The sequence below is a fragment of the Maniola hyperantus genome, chromosome 26 (genome assembly GCF_902806685.2).
Source record: "Maniola hyperantus chromosome 26, iAphHyp1.2, whole genome shotgun sequence".
Classification (NCBI taxonomy): domain Eukaryota; kingdom Metazoa; phylum Arthropoda; class Insecta; order Lepidoptera; family Nymphalidae; genus Maniola; species Maniola hyperantus.
In genome coordinates this window covers 5,595,523-5,613,912 of record NC_048561.1, presented here as the reverse complement: position 1 = coordinate 5,613,912, position 18,390 = coordinate 5,595,523, and the positions used below count along the sequence as shown (strand labels likewise).

At 37.3% G+C, this 18,390-nt stretch overlaps 1 protein-coding gene across 1 annotated transcript; it reads right to left on the bottom strand.

Moving 5' to 3' along the window:
• Positions 1 to 2,687: 2,687 nt before the first annotated feature.
• On the bottom strand, positions 2,688 to 16,418 carry LOC117994297 (zinc finger protein 271-like). The gene is made up of 6 exons (XM_069507673.1): positions 16,086 to 16,418; positions 15,659 to 15,833; positions 15,319 to 15,411; positions 14,524 to 14,658; positions 14,097 to 14,325; positions 2,688 to 8,408 (listed from the first exon to the last, which is right to left on the bottom strand). Exons 1-6 carry the CDS (start codon positions 16,157 to 16,159, stop codon positions 6,628 to 6,630), a joined length of 2,487 nt encoding a protein of 828 aa, XP_069363774.1. The 5' UTR covers positions 16,160 to 16,418; the 3' UTR covers positions 2,688 to 6,627.
• Positions 16,419 to 18,390: the final 1,972 nt, after the last annotated feature.

Here is an 18,390-nt window from a genome sequence, read left to right as displayed (position 1 = left end):
CAGGATTTGTTAGTAGGTATAGTCAGTGTATTTTATTCATTGTATTAAACTTTTAGTGCATATTTAGTGTATTAAAGTTACTTCTAGTGTAAATTATAGTGTAGTCATGTCATCAGCAAAACATTTTACGATGTAAATGATCAATTTTGTTTTCATTAAGTATAGAAAATATAACCTACATTATTTTAAAAATAACTTTGTTTTATTCAGGGCTGATTTTTTCAATCGTCATATAAAACTCACAAAATCCCTCGTTATTTGACAATTGAAAAATCAGCCAAGTAACCCAAATCTAGAATAATAATAAGAAAGTAGGATAATATAGGTATCTAGTACCTATATTATACGTATAAATGTATATAGTACCTATACCTATGTATTACATATATACGTAGATATAGATTCAATCACCATAGTTCCAAATTTCAAATCTAGGGGCGCTTGTGATGCATTTCCAATTTTAGGCTCGAAGTTTGGTCTCTATTTCATATATTACAAAGTACTCTGTGATTTCTGGTCGGTGCTTGATTTTTTTTTTTTTTTTTTTTTTTTTTTTTTTTTTTTTTTTTTTTAATTTATTTTACGGCCCTGGATAACAGTCTTTTAAGGCCTTGGTGCTTGATTGGTGCTTGATATACAAAGACGACAAAGACCTACAAAGAGTATAAAAATATCCGTAGATAGAGTAATAAAGGTAGATTGAAGTACTGTGTAACCGCGTATGAGACAACGATAGCACGACGTAACGATGAATAACACGACAATTATTACCATTGTTTAGTAGTCAATGTTTGTATTAACCGATCAACAATATTTGTATTAAACGTTTTTTATGTGAAAACAAGTAAATAACTAATGAGAAATACAATTACGCCACGAATTCTCAGTTTGTTTTGCAACTAAAGTTGCATTCCTTGTATGTATTCTTGAAAAAAACCAGTTACACGATAAGGGACAACAAATAGGTTAGCTGCGTCTCTGTTTATCACATTAGTAACTTTACCTGTGCTCTCTTTTTAGTGTGAATGAAAAAGCAAACGTTCCTGTATCTACTTTTATAACTCTATCTACGATAATATCACAGATGTACACCTACATATGCCAAAAACTCAGACTAAGGATTCTTGATTCTTTGTCTGTGGCCTGTGTAAATTTTCCTCTCAAATATTAATACCTAGGTACCTATCTAACCAGTTGCCAATGCTTCAAAAATTAACTAACCATTCAATGTAACTAACTGAAAATATGTAGATACTTTGACTACCTACCCGTGCGAAGCCGTGACGGGTCGCTAGTTTTGGATAATTTCAAAATCGCGATAGGGTACATCGTGAGTAAACCTGCATGCCTGAGACTTCTCCATAATGTTCTCAAAGGTGTGTCAAGTCTGCCAATCACGCACAACAGACGGAAACGTTTAAGTGCGGAAACCAGCCCAGAGCGAAGAAAGAAAGAAAGAAGTCTGCCAATCCACACACTGCACTGGTGGCTCATTGCCGAACCCTTCTCATTCCGATAAGAGACCCGTGCTCAGTAGTGAGCCAGTGATGCGTTGATGATTATGATGAGAGGACTATAGCTGCTCAAATGAAACTGCAGTTGTAGGTAGGCACATAATTTAAATACAAAATATAAATTTAAAAAGACTACATTAATTTCTTATATGTTACAAATTGAATTTACATTATCTTTACATAAGAATCACTCTCACAGTAATTTGACATATAAATCGTTTTCGTATAACTCGCCCAAGCCGAGATAAACGTGTGCGTAATCCCAGCAAAATAATGTCGAATTTCTGGATTTGAGTTGGATAGATTTTTAGTGCGTAACGTCGTGTAATTGTGCGTGAAAGTTTTAAATTTGTGCGTCCAACCAATAAGTAGATATTCGAAAAAAAACGCGTTCTGCCAGGAATACGTCATCCCAGCTACACATTTTTTTCCCAATGGACGTACGAGAAAAAAAATAGGTCCATGAATTAGTGCGTTTTAAGAGGTAAATGTGCGTGCTAAAATTAAATTTGTGCGTCATAACACTTCGAAGATATTCAGTTTTTTGCTGGGATGACGTTTAACCATTTCTTATATCTCTTAAACGGTTAAACGTATAGACGTGATTTTTTTTACACATGTTGCTATGAATTTGTGCGTAATGTTTGTAAAAACAGAATTTAAAAAAAAATTACCGTTCAGTTTTTATAATTAAAAAATAAAATCACGTTATTAGGTCCTATTCCTTTAAATATGACCTCTAAAGATAAACTTATACCGTTGATTTGTCCCTTATAACGGCCCACAGTATCTTATCAAGTTTCATTGGCGTATTTTAAGTATTTATTGAATTATGAAGAAAATTACTACGACAGGACACGATATTTTTAGACATTTAATTGGTCGAGTTTTTTATGAGTTGGCTAATTAAAATTTCTACCAATAATTAGTGCGTCAGCTCATTTATCCATCTGCAAAAATATAGCCCAATACACAGATAAATTATAGAGATATAATCAAAAACCTATAAGATGCGCAATACAATGATAAACCGACAAAGTTTGAATAGCCACAAAAAAGCGACCGTGTTATATATCGTGCTAACCTTCCAAAATTGATAGTATTGTACCATTACTTTTTTAGCACTTAAGTACAGGTACGTACATAATAGTTAGTGAAAATTAAAACAACAGAACAGTTCAATATATTTTTTATTTTCTAAGTTTTAGTTGATCAATATTCTGACTGAATACCGATTGTAAATTAAGTAGGTAATCTAAAATTATTGTATTAACATAATTTGTCATATTAACATAACAATAAAAATAATCAACAGTAACAAAATAGTAAAAAAATCTAGAAATAGAGATAAATCACGTTGAATCAACTAGTAGCTGGTGCAGTGCCCCATATTTTCCCTAACCTACCTAAGAATTTGCGTTACCTAAGTTACGTGCGAAAAAACATCTAGGATGGATCCCTCTAAAAGGGAACAGCTGTATAAACAGCGAGCGTCGTCAAGAACTACATCAGCAAGCCCAAGAAAAGGACAATCACAAAGGACAGGAAATAAAATAACTGTTAACTCTAATTATAATAGGAAATAAAATATCTATTAACCCTCATTTATGTTTTATTTTAGTGAAATAGTAGGTAGATCTTCAAAGTTTCAAACAAGTTTTAAGTTCCTACATTCTTACGAAAGACATACCTACTAGGTACTGCCTTACATTAAGTAAGTGGGCTGTATGTGGTCAATACGTAATTTCAAAAACTAATGATTTTATGTATTTGTAATGTAAGTAGGTGCATAGTATTTGTAAATATAACTAGATACAGCCTATAGAAAGCTGTCCACTAGTACACTTGTAGCTCTATCGGTTTATGCCACAGATTCACGGCGGATCCTAATTGCGACGTTGCCAAACTTAATAGCATGGCTTGTAAGTAAAGATGGCTGTGGTCGGAACCTTTGGTACCTATTAGTTTTAAAATTCAGTTTTATTGCCGTGTTTTGAAGACGAACGGGTGGCTTAGTTTAACAGTTTCCAGAAAACTATATTGTTTAATTATTGCTTGTGACCAGACAATAGGACTGTTTGCTTTTGTTTGTTAAAATCCCGTGGGAACTCTAATATTTCGGAATAAATGTAACGGATCACTTATGCAAAAATCACGTCAATCTGTAACTCTGTTGCGGTGTGATGGAAGGACAAACCAACAAACAAACATATTTTATAATAATGCTCGCATTTATAATATTAGTATGATTAATAAAAAGCTTAATAATTTTGTGCGCACATGTACCAGAAAAGAAATGGCACAATACTATCAATTTTGGAAGGTTAGCACGATATATGACACGGTCGCTTTTTTGTGGCTATTCAAACTTTGTCGGTTTATCATTGTATTGCGCATCTTATAGGTTTTTTGATTATATCCCTATAATTTATCTGTGTATTGGGCTATATTTTTGCAGATGGATAAATGAGCTGACGCACTAATTATTAGTAGAAATTTTAATTAGCCAACTCATAAAATACTCGACCAATTAAATGTCGAAAAATATCGTAGTCCTGTAGTAGTAATTTTCTTCATAATTCAATAAATACTTAAAATACTCCAATGAAACTTGATAAGATACTGTGAGCCGTTATAAGGGACAAATCAACGGTATAAGTTTATCTTTAGAGGTCATATTTAAAGTACTAGGACCTAATAACGTTATTTTATTTTTTAATTATAAAAACTGAACGGTAATTTTTTTTTAAATTCTGTTTTTACAAACATTACGCACAAATTCATAGCAATATGTGTAAAAAAAATCACGTCTATACGTTTAACCGTTTAAGAGATATAAGAAATGGTTAAACGTCATCCCAGCAAAAAACTGAATATCTTCGAAGTGTTATGACGCACAAATTTAATTTTAGCACGCACATTTACCTCTTAAAACGCACTAATTCATGGACCTATTTTTTTTCTCGTACGTCCATTGGGAAAAAAATGTGTAGCTGGGATGACGTATTCCTGGCAAAACGCGTTTTTTTCGAATATCTACTTATTGGTTGGACGCACAAATTTAAAACTTTCACGCACAATTACACGACGTTACGCACTAAAAATCTATCCAACTCAAATCCTGAAATTCAACATTATTTTGCTGGGATTACGCACACGAGATAAACGCGAACAACATTTTTCAGCGCATTACATTTTATATTGCTCACAGCTTACACGCCTCTGCTGCTGGTAGTGCGACTCCTCAGGCGGCTCAATAAACTACTATTTTACAGACACATGGGCTGATTCTCTTGTACACAATCTCTAAACTAAATTAACAGCTGTGCAATTGCGGTAGAATGACAGCTATAATGTCACGATCGCAATCACTTCACATTGGTTGGCGCTCGCTCATTATTGGCTACAATGCATTGTCGCAACAAGAATCGCACAAATTCAGCCAATCAGAACAATTGAGATTGTAATAATGATTGATGCAGGTTTTACGTTATCGATCCTACTGGTCTAAATCTAGTACTATCCTTTTCCGCAAGCAACATTATGAAAGGGATAGTAATAGATTTAGACCTGTTAATTTGGTTTAGTTTAGAGATTGTGTACAAGAGAATCGGCCCCGTTGTCTGTACATCAGCACAGGTGGCGCCAAACTTCTAGTTCGCTCTGAAGTTGTCACCAGTAAGTGTGGTATACCTGCACAGGTATTTAGCATTCTATTTGCTTTGTGCTCAACAACCGGCGACTATTCACTCCGTTGCAACTTTACAGTGCGACAAGGCTCTCTTGGCACTTCAATAACATTGACAGGGGGGCGCTGTTGGAGAACAAAGGCTTAGAATATTCAAACAAAAACAAAGGGGACACTTGACGGCAACGTTTGTTCCGATTTTCGCCACACGCCAAGTTAGCCTTGTGGCACGTGTGGCACTGTAGCTGCCTGTCCATGAAGCCGGAGCAGCACGGCGCGCGACCGTCACTTAGTGTACACAAATAGGGAATTTTACCCTTTTTTTGAAAAAGTGTCTTAATTTGATCTTAGGGTAATAAACTACCAAAAAATTTTCTCAAAAATCTTAATAGATCGATAAGTACAATAAAATCCTTTAAATTTTGTATTTCTATACCCGCTAAAACACTAGCCGCCTTTTTGTTTAGACTCATGAGCTGCCATGCAATAAATATAAGAAAAAGAAAACGCTGGTCTGCAGAGTTTTTACTCTGCAGACCAGCGCTGGCGCTGGCCGCTGTCCAAGCTGGTCTTGTTACCCACGGAGAAGAATTAATAAAGAACGGAGTTCTTGGGGGCCGGCATGTTCGCGCCATAGACTTTTAAACGTTGACAATTAGTTTCGATCGACATTTGACATTGACAATTGACAAGTGACATTGAAGTTTGTGTAATTCAATTCAATTTCCAATTATTGGCTTTTAGGTGTGCCAGGAAGTTTGTGTAAATGAAAAATTCGTTATTCATGAGTCATTATAAGACATTCGTATCAGTAAAATCATCGTTAAAAACAGACAAATTTTGTGCAAATTAAGTAGTGTGTGACTCAAACCAGTGTTTCAAAAAACAAACATTTAAAACTAAATTCAGCACGGGTAATTATAGTGCTGTGAACAAAATGAATTATAAAATTCATTTCATAAATTGTATTAACATTTTATTTCGATTGCTTATTGCTAATACCATCTTGTTTATTACATTTTTAGATTAGACTAGCTTATGCTCGCGACCTTGTCCGCGTGGACTACACAAATTTCAAACCCCTATTCCATCCCCTTAGGGGTTGAATTTTCAAAAATCCTTTCTTAGCGGATGCCTACGTCATGTAGTTTAAGATAGATTAGTCAGTCAGTCACCTTTTACACATTTAGATTATTATTATTATGAGCCTACTGGGCGGCGTTGCACCACTGCCGCCATTTCGTTAAGTGAAACTAGTATACACAAAATGGCGGCGTAGGACCGGTTTGGCGGCGACGTCGTACCGTCGCGACACGGTACGACTCATATGCGACTTTTGTTTGTTTACACTAACTTACGGCGCAGCATCGCTTCAAGTACAGGAAGCTCGAAGTGAACTTTACTTACTAGCAAAAGTCTTAGCACTTAGGCAGTGTGAGTCCTCATGTGACTCACTAAACTATCATTTCGTGAAAATTTATAACTGCACAACTTACACACAAAAGGCTTTTCGCCAGTGTGAGTCCTCATGTGCCTCACTAAATGACTATTTACTGTAAATTTATAATTGCACAACTCACACACAAAAGGCTTGTCGCCAGTGTGAGTCCTCATGTGACTCACTAAACTACTGCTTACTGTACATTTATAATTGCACAACTTGCACTTAAAAGGCTTTTCACCAGTGTGAGTCCTCATGTGACTCACTAAATAACCATTGTGTGAACATTTATAATTGCACAACTTACACACAAAAGGCTTTTCGCCAGTGTGAAGCCTCATGTGCTTCACTAAACTACTGTTTCGTGAAAATTTATAATTGCACAACTTACACACAAAAGGCTTTTCGCCAGTGTGAGTCCTCATGTGCCTCACTAAATTACTGTTTACTGTACATTTATAATTGCACAACTTACACACAAAAGGCTTTTCGCCAGTGTGTGTCCTCATGTGACTCACTAAATCACCATTTTGTGAACATTTATAATTGCACAACTTACACACAAAAGGCTTTTCGCCAGTGTGAGTCCTCATGTGCTTCACTAAATTACTGTTTTCTGTACATTTATAATTGCACAACTTACACACAAAAGGCTTTTCGCCAGTGTGAGTCCTCATGTGCTTCACTAAACTACTGTTTTCTGTACATTTATAATTGCACAACTTACAGACAAAAGGCTTTTCGCCAGTGTGAGTCCTCATGTGCCTCACTAAATGACTATTTACTGTAAATTTATAATTGCACAACTCACACACAAAAGGCTTGTCGCCAGTGTGAGTCCTCATGTGACTCACTAAACTACTGCTTACTGTACATTTATAATTGCACAACTTGCACTTAAAAGGCTTTTCACCAGTGTGAGTCCTCATGTGACTCACTAAATAACCATTGTGTGAACATTTATAATTGCACAACTTACACACAAAAGGCTTTTCGCCAGTGTGAAGCCTCATGTGCTTCACTAAACTACTGTTTCGTGAAAATTTATAATTGCACAACTTACACACAAAAGGCATTTCGCCAGGGTGAGTCCTCATGTGCCTCACTAAATTACTGTTTACTGTACATTTATAATTGCACAACTTACACACAAAAGGCTTTTCGCCAGTGTGTGTCCTCATGTGACTCACTAAATCACCATTTTGTGAACATTTATAATTGCACGACTTACACACAAAAGGCTTTTCGCCAGTGTGAGTCCTCATGTGCTTCACTAAATCACCATTTTGTGAACATTTATAACTACACAACTTACACACAAAAGGCTTATCACCAGTGTGAGTTCTCCTGGGGCTCCATGACGTACTATTTTGAGTGACTTTGCGCTCTCTTAACTTACATGAGAAAGTGTTTGCGGAAGTGTGCGCCCTAATGTGGGTAACTAAGGAACTTTTCCGTTGAAATATCTTTTGGCAAACGTCACAGATATACTGTATCTGGTCAGTATAGTTTCCTAACTGTGTACCGAGTATATCCCGGGAATTGGTTTTGTTTTTACAAACATCATTTCGCCTCGTTGTTCGCAAATTGATATTATCACTTGTTTTTGCCAACGATTCCTTCGGCTTTGGTACGGAGTCCTGGGATTTCCTTGAATATTCAAAAATGTTTGTATTGTCTTCGAAAGACAATATATCCAACTCGTCGTCTGTGTCAGTTGGATGTTCTTCGTTTCCGTGATTGGTCGCGAGTACCGAAGGAGCGACTGAAACAAAACAACAGCTCATACTTAATCCATACTTCCATACTAATAGTACTAACAGAAAAGTGTGTCTGTATGTCTGTTTGTTTTAAGACTCATTGGCTAGATAATTTGCATCCGGGAGTTTATCCTGCAAACTCAGAGGTCCCGCGAGGTTTATAAAGAACCTAAATAACGATAGCACAGGCATCATCTAGTCCTAATCCTAATAATCCATACTAATATTATAAATGTGAAAGTGTGCCTGTCTGTGTGTCTGCTAGCATTTCACGGCTCAACTGTTCAACCGATTTTGACGAAATTTAATACAGAGATAGCTTGCATCCCGGGGAAGGACATATACTACTTTTATCCCGGAAAATTAAAGAGTTCCCACTGGATTTTAAAAAACCTAAATCCACGCGGACGAAGTCGCGGGCATCATCTAGTATTATAATATTATATGAAAGTTCGTGTTCAATCTCTGTCAATAACAACCGCGTATTGTGCTAAAACGTAAAATCGCTGACTCGGCCCGCGTGCCGCGCCGGACGTACCGCGTGCGTCATAATGACCCAGTTACCGCGATTCGGACTGTGAAATACATATTATTTTAAATTAAAATATTATATTGCAGCTATACTAGTTGTATACTGCAACAATGGGCGAGCATCAAAAAGTTAAATTAACTACGGATACTGAGCGATTTCTATATACGAAACTCACCCAAGTGTCAGAAGAGAACGTGAATATTTATAAAGCACTAAAGGAAAAAAAGCTGGAAAATGAAAACCTTCAGCTCAGTATAAAAACCATGAATGAGCAGATTTTAGAGCTGCAAAGGCAAATTGAAGCCCTGTCAGGATCGAAATCAACTAGATATTCCGAGCATATTGGCTCTACTCAAAAGAGCTCAACTGAACCGGTTGATTACTGTACTGATGAGGAAGAGCTCGCTAAAGAAACTGAATGGATTAGAGTAAAAGGCAGGAAAAAAAGGAAGTTGAACACGTCTCCCATTCAGACTCAGGAATCTGATACTGAAAATAAACATGAAGGAAGGAAACCTAAAAAAATGCCTCAGCCGCCCCCCATTATCGTATCGGCTGTGATAGACTATCAATCGTTTTACGATTTAATAACTGCAAGTCTGCCGAGTGACAACTCATCTGAGGACTCATTCACCGTGAAGATGATGGGTAAGGAGACAGTTAAAATTAATACAAAAAATGAAGACGCTTATAAAACTATTAGTAAGCTCTTAACCCAAAATAATTGTATTTGGCATTCCTACGAGAATAAGCAGGAAAGGCCAATAAGAGTTATGGCAAAAAAATTGCATTATACATGCCAACCGAGTAGAATAATGGAAGACCTCACAAATAAAGGATTTAAAATAGAAGACGTGGCAAACAAATTAAGATGGCAGAGCAAGGAGCCACTCAATATGTTTATGCTTACGTTTAATCACGATGAGGATATCAACAAAATCCACAATATTAAGTCTATCCTAGGATGCAAGGTAGAAATACAACCCCTAAAAACATCGAAGTTAGTACCTCAATGTAAAAGGTGTCAATCTTATGGACACACGCAAAAATACTGCTCTCGGGAACCACGGTGTGTAAAATGCACCGGAAAACACCTCACTAAAGACTGCAAAAAACCAGCAGATGAGAAACCAAAGTGTGTGCATTGCGGTGGATCACACCCAGCAAATTATAGGGGATGTATGATAGCCAAAGAAATGCAAAGCATAAGAAAAAATAATACTAAAAAGTCATCAGCACCATATAGACAGCAACAAGAATCCGCAGCAAGTAGAGGAAAACTAGGAACTAATGATAATATTAACAAAAAACATGAGATTCCAAAAAATACTACGTCAAATAAAATGACATATGCTCAAACTGTTGCAGCTAAATCTAACATACAGACAGATAACAATCTTGAAAGTAAACTAGATTCAATTTTAAAATACATGTCTTCCTTTGATGAGCGACTAAAAAAACTTGAAGATAGCACCAAAAAAGCTACAATTAAATCGAAATAATGAATAATAATATCCTCAAAATTATGGCTTGGAACTCTAACGGACTACTCCAACATAAGCACGAGCTAGAAGTAGTCCTGAATATGGAAAATATTGACGTGTGTCTGATATCCGAGACACACTTCACTAAAGAGTCATTCGTTAGATTTAAAGGATATAAAGTCTACCATGCGTTACATCCTAATAATACAGCTAGGGGTGGCAGTGCTGTAATTATCAAAGAAAATCTCTACCACTTCCAGGAAAGCAAATATGAAGAACAAGAAATTCAAGCTGTGGCCATACACGTACAAACAAAGCTGTATCCAATTATAGTAGTAGCTATATATTGTCCGCCAAGGCACTCAATAAAAAAAGATAAATATGTTAGTTTTCTAGAACAATATGGAAATAAGTTTATCGTAGGAGGTGACTTCAACGCTAAAAATACCTATTGGGGATCTAGATTAACTACGACTAAAGGAAAAGAACTACTAGAAGCAATTAAGCAACTGAAATGTAATGTAGCTAGCACTGGAAAACCAACATACTGGCCGACTGACCCTGGTAAAATTCCAGACCTAATAGACTTCTTTATCTACAAAAATATATCACCTAAATATCTTAGAATTGAAGAACGACATGACATGAGCTCTGATCATTCTCCAATATTACTAACACTAAGCGAAACAATCTTATTTAAAGAATCTACTCCGACCTTAGCAAGTAAAAAGACGGACTGGGATGGCTTTAAACAAGAACTGAATTACAGCATTAATCTAAAAGTACCATTAAAATGTCCAGGACAACTAAATGAAGAGGTCAATCAATTTGTTGTAGACATAAAACAGGCGGCCTGGAAAAATACTCCATCACAATATAAAAATATACCTAAAAGTACAGTGTATCCGAAACATATATTAAACCTAATAACTGAAAAGAGAAGGGCAAGAAATAGATGGCATCAGACTAGATCTCCATTAGATAAAAGAATATTGAATAAACTTACAAAAAAAATCAAGCGCGAAATCAAAAAGTATGAACAAATAACTATGGACAATTACCTTCAAAATTTGACAAATGACCGGAGCACCAATTATTCACTCTGGAAAGCGACAAAGAATATGGACAAGTCACTAATGCATATTCCCCCAATTAAAAAAGAAAACAATGAGTGGGCGATAAATAACGACCAAAAGGCTAAACGATTTGCAGACCACTTAGAGAATATATTTCAGCCATACGAAGGAGAAGAAATTGATAAAGACTCTACTAGGGAAATCAAAGAAGATGTAGACATCAAACTAGTGACACCCAAAGAAATATGTAGAGAAATAAAGCTCAAATTGGGTCCCAAGAAAGCTCCTGGATATGATTTAATTACGAGAGAAATTTTATTAAACCTTCCAAGGAAAGCCATAGTTAAGCTCACCACAATAATAAACGCTGCATTTAGACTCAGGTACGTGCCTGATGTGTGGAAAGTGGCCGAGGTCATTATGATAGCTAAGCCAGGAAAACCACCTCATGAAGCAACATCATATAGGCCTATCTCATTGTTGCCTATAATGTCAAAACTATTCGAAAAGCTCCTACTGAAGAGGATGAAACCAATATTAGAAAACAAAAACCTGATACCAGATCATCAGTTTGGATTCAGAGAGAAACATTCAACTATTGATCAAGTACATAGAATTGTTAACACCATAGAAAAAACAATTGAAGAAAAGAAAGTTTGTTCCACGGTATTTCTTGATATTGAAAAAGCTTTTGATAAAGTTTGGCATGAAGGTCTTATTCATAAAATTAGAAACGAGCTACCCAAATCATTCGCAGATATCCTGGAATCATACATAACAGATAGAGCATTTAGAGTAAGACAAGAAGATGCCTACTCTGAGCTTAAATGTATAAAAGCTGGAGTTCCGCAAGGGAGTGTTTTAGGGCCGGTCCTGTACCTATTATATACCTGCGATATTCCAGACCTTGAAAACAATACTATTGCCACTTTTGCTGATGATACTGCCATTATGGCCGTAGGAGGCACACATGAAGAGGCAGTGGGTAACGTACAAATAGCGCTAAATAAAGTCTATAAATGGACTAAAAAGTGGAGAATAAAGCTAAATGAATCAAAGTCAGTTCATATAGATTTCACAAATAAAACAAAAAAGTATCACGCTGTCTTCATAAACGACCAAAAAATCTCCTACGTGGATACAGCTAAATACCTTGGTATGACACTTGATGTGAAGTTGCGCTGGAAAGCTCATGTCAAGAAAAAAAGGAAAGAACTTGATATAAAGTATAAACAGATGTATTGGCTACTTGGTAGATATTCCTCGCTGTCAATACACAACAAGATTCTTTTGTACAGACAAGTCCTGATGCCCATTTGGACTTATGGCATACAGCTGTGGGGCTGTACCAAAAAAAGTAACATCCAAATCATCCAACGGTTCCAAAACAAAGTACTCAGGAAAATTGTAAATGCACCCTGGTACATCAGAAATGATGATATTCATAGGGACCTTCAAATTGAATACGTCCATAAAGTTATCACCAAATCTGCCAAAGCCCACGACTATAGGCTTCACCACCACGTTAACGTTGAAGCAATCCAGCTGCTTGGATGTCGGAGTAACGGAGTCAGTGAGAAGACTAAAAAGGACCAAACCTTTTGAGTTAGTGTATAGTGATTAGTGATAGTGTACATAGTGTAAGTGCTGAAAGAACACGTGAACAAAGTGTCATATCTCAAATCAAGAAAGACTAAGATGCGTCAGTGGACAATTTCTTAGTATATAAGATAATTTATAAGTTTAGGTTAAAATAAAATTACTTATTAGTCATACATTAGGCTAGATCGTAATATAATTGAGTAGCTAATTGGCACTCAACAATAAGGAAAAAAAAAAAAAAAAAATATGAAAGTGTGGATGTTTGTTACTTTCACATTTATAATATTATTAGGATTAGGATTTCGCATTTATAGTATGGAAGCATTGTTATAGACTAAGCAGCTTTCGCTGATGCGTCTATATCAGAAGTGCTTCGAGTTTTCCAAATGTTTGTCTAATCTATCCTTGAATTGGTTAACAGAACTTGACATAACCACATCCTTGGGCAATTTATCCCATACTAGATGATGCCCGCGTGGATTTAGGGTTTTTAAAATCCCATAGAAACTCTTTGATTTTCCAGGATAGAAGTAGCCTATGTCCTTTCCTGGTATCTAAGCTATCTCTGTACCAAATTTCGTCAAATTTCGTCGGTTGAAAGGATGGGCCGTGACAGACTAGCAGACAAACAGACAGACACACTTTCGCACTAATAATTTTAGTAAGGATGTGAACAACTCTGTTGGTCAGAAAATGTTTTAATGGATAAGCATGGATGGATAAAGATCCTGATGAAATGAATCAAAATCCTTCCTTAGTACACACCCAAGATACCTGAGGATGTCTGCCAAGCTAATCTCCATTATCCTGTATTGTCTGTCAGTCAGTCAGTCACAGTGCTGTTTTATATGTGTAGATAGAAGACCAAACGTCTGCGACAGACAGGCAGGCTACAGACAGGTGGTCCCAAAAATGTTAAGTTTATCTTTTGGAGTGCACAAAACTAAGATATGTGTCCCAACACAGGAGCTAGAACGCGTGTAAAGTTAGTTGTCTTACCCAAAGCTTGATCGCAGTCTCCCGACGACTCCGACTTGCAAACTACGTGACTGGAAGGATATAACTCTGTTTCGGCCTCGGCCGGCTCGTCGTCAAGTTCTGTCCGTACGTCCGCGTCGGAGTGTGTTATGTACACATCGCAGTAGTCGGGCTCCGACACCGCCGAGACAATGTCAGACTGTAGTTGGTATTTTACGCGGCTTATCAATTTGACATGTCGTATTGTTATCTGAAACGAGTTCATGCCTTTAGGCAAATTGAAGCACCTAAAGGTGGCGACTGACCTGAAATGTCATCGTAGCGTAACATTTGCAACGAGCGCGTCCGTTACGGCGTCTGCTGAACATGTCACGCAGACAGAGTAACGTGTTACACTATGCTCAAATGACACAGATGGCACCCTTACATTCTGTTACATATAACTCACCACTTCATGTCTGTCAAGTAGCTCCATCATCAGGGAGCGCGCTCTCAAGCTCTTGTCTCTGAATGTGCTAAAGTTCACCAGTCTCTGGGCACATTGCACACACAGCGTTTGTTTGAGCTTTCCTTGACCACACAACTGCAACAAACACAACTGATTCATATACAGTTCCATGTTAGAGCGGCCGTGCACTGGTCTACTGCTCCAGCAGTTGACTCCGCTCTTAAGGTCTGTACGCACCTAAGCTGCGCTGCGCGTCACTGCACGTTACGGCACAGAGCGTCAAAATATTATTTCTATCACTTTGTATGGCGCATATCGCACTCGAGCGGCGCTGCACAGCGCTTCACCGCGCGTTGCCGCGCGGTGCAGCGACGCTAGTGCGACATACCCAGCGGCGCGTCGCGTCGCTTCAGAATGCGTAAGGCGCTCGGATAAGATACATGCGCATCGAGTTAAGTATTTAATGTATAGGCGTGATAGACCTCAAAATAAATAACGTAGTTTTAATTTTTGCCACATGACGGGCTCTTAAAAGTATATCCTCAAAATTCCCAACCCCTAGGATGTCCGCTTCTACCCTTTCCCTCTTCAATGTCGCTCATCTTGCGACGTTGTTGTTCGTACGCGATCGGGCATAGAAGTGACGCGAGCTGCCGCGTACTGCAGTTGTAGTGCGGTAGGTACCGTGAGCGGCCTGAAGTGACGCTTTCTGCAGTCGGACTGAAGCGACGCGCAGCGCAGGTCAGGTGTGTACAGATCTTTAGACTGCACACTGACTTATGAATGACAACTTACAGCATGTCCAACTAAATGTTCATATGCTTCTTCCAACTTGTATTTACTCATCAGAACCAGCTTGCTGCCAGTGTCCAGGCATATCATGCAGACCTGTGCAAAGTGTTGTGAGTAGAAATATTTATATAATAGCGTAAGTGGTAGAGGTATTTGATGATTCAAAAGCACATACTTGTAAAAGTTTATTAACAAAAACTATTCTTATCATTTGCACCTTTCATAATAAACTTGAATTGTGCACCGTATGTACTAAGGTTAGCCTTTGAAAGGGGCTATTAAATACCAACAAGAGTATGCATCAGAGTTTAAAATGAAAGCTACAATGTTAAGTAGGAGTTACCAGCACTGGTGAGGGGACAGCACCAGTACAAATCAGCCTTGAGCCACTTTCAGATTCATATATGTCATCATTTACAAAATGCTGCGAGCAGACCACAGCAGGCTCTGGCAGCAGAGTGTCTTGTTTGCCGAGGGCTCTGAGCCAAGCAGCACGAAGATGCACTTCTCTGGGGAACCTGCAAATTACACGCTGTACTTTAACACGGAGCTTCCGTAACGTGTGACTCAATAATTAAACAAAAGGCAAATAGCTCTGCCTGGAGGGGAGCTCTAGAGTTGGATACAGACTCGCGCAGTTGTGATCTGTACTCCGATCAGCCTTGGTTGGCGGGAGGCAGGGCAATAAGGTGGCTCAGGCCAGAGACCTCCCTGCTGATAACGCATGGCCATGGGTTATAGATTAACAAACTTTTCAATGAAACACTCACTTGTAAAATGTAATATCCTCGGATTCGGAGACGACCTCCGCAGTGGTTTTGCAGAAGGGCACACAGCACCGCATATTTTCTAAAATTATAGTAGGTATTTTTGTTTTAAGACAAATTACAAATCTCTAACTGTCAGCAGCAGTTTCCACCAAGGTCACACGTGCCCTAAATTCACCGACAACTAAATACTGGTAGCAAATTGCACAACATATTTTAATTATTAATCCGGCATCCCATCAACCAGCATCAATCAGAAAAAATATTGTGCAAAAAGTATAAAATAAAACAGAAATAAAATCACCGAATAAAATCACTAAACTAATCACTAGGTACCTACTACTTTGTTCCACCTTTGTTCCTTGATATCTTTTATTTCTGGAGTACTCTGTGATTTCTGGTCGGTGCTTGATATACAAAGACGACAAAGACCTACAAAGAGTATAAAAATATCCGTAGATAGAGTAATAAAGGTAGATTGAAGTACTGTGTAACCGCGTATGAGACAGCGATAGCACGACGTAACGATGAATAACACGACAATTATTGTTACAAAAACATTGTTTAGTAGTCAATATTTGTATTAACCGATCAACAATATTTGTATTAAACGTTTTTTATGTGAAAACAAGTAAACAACTAATGAGAAATACAATTACGCTACGAATTCTCAAAGTTTGTTTTGCAACTAAAGTTGCATTCCTTGTATGTATTCCTGAAAAAAACCAGTTACACGATAAGGAACAAAAAATAGGTTAGCTGCGTCTCTGTTTATCACAATAGTAACTTTATCTGTGCTCTCTTTTTAGTGTGAATGAAAAAGCAAACGTTCTACTTTTATTACTCTATCTACGAAAATATCACAGATGTACACCTACATATGCCAAAAACTCAGTAAGGATTCTTGATCCTTTGTCCGTGGGCAAAAATAAAAATTCAAAAAACCGACTTCCAAAACCACAAAGTAAAAAATAACTTTTGTTTCTTAACGTGTATGTAATGTATGAAATCGGGCGAGCATAATATGACGGTTTTACATTACAATAAAACCGATATTATGTGCCGAGAGGGAAAACATACAGCATTTATGTATGAAGAAGCAATTATGTACTCACCGCATATATGCGCGCTTCATCCATAAACATGTATATTCCTATGCAATAATGTAGTTTACCTTACCGGATATAGGGGCGCTAGTGTCTCACCCAGCAAGGCAGTGAGCCGCTGCCATCTTGGATGTCATAGTCTTCACCAGGAAGAAGTTCCTGCAATGCTGTATGTTTTCCCTCTCGGCACATAATATCGGTTTTATTGTAATGTAAAACCGTCATATTGATGTGCCTCCGGAAAACATACAGCATTTATGTATGAAGACGTGTTTGTTATCTGCTGGTGAAATGTATTACCCACAACGCTATGATGAATCAAAGGGAGTTAATCTGTCAATTGAATAACAAAAATATTAATCGTTAAGTTAGATCATATAACCACGTCCCCTTCATTCATTGTCACCTATTAAAGTTATTGTTATTTCTAACCAGGGTTAATAAGTTAAAATATAATGTCTAAAAGACAAACAATTTAAATGATTTATGTCTGTAATTTTGATAAGGATTACTAAAACTCAAACCGGACCATATAATGATTATATTGAAAAATAAGCTTCAGTTATTTTGAGATCTCCTCCGGGCAATAATGATTTCAACAAGAGTGTCTGGTAATCTCCAGTTACCACGAGATACGAGTATATCGTCCATTGATTGGTTATCTGTCCCCAAAGAAACTACTGTTGATCCACTGATGAATCCCTGGGGATACAGGAATGCTGCCACATTGCTTAAGAACTGAACTGTTCCAGTGATCTATTACAGTACGTGATGCGGCTTCAGTTTCATTACAGTTGGTGATAAAAAGATTACAATATATTTAAATTCTTAACTTCATTCTGCTTGACCTATTTTCCTGTGTCAAAGACATACATGTAGTACTACTGTAGTATACTAGTACATTAATAGAGAATTATGTTTTCTGTTATACTATTATGTTTTGAAAGTGTCCATCCGTATTTATGTTAAGAGTGAGTGTCAGTCTTTGGGCCAAATAAAGTATATAATATATTTTTCCCGGTGACACAGACTTTCAGTTGTCAACCCTTCGTTCCAGGGCAACAATTGTCCATATAGGTTCGTCTAGATATCTCGGGAAGTGTGTGCTTAAATGAGAGCTTCTGTAGTTAGCGCTTGAGCTCTACCTTAAGGTCCTGTATGATAAATGGTTTAGTAATTTTGAGTTTAGCCACGTCAATAAT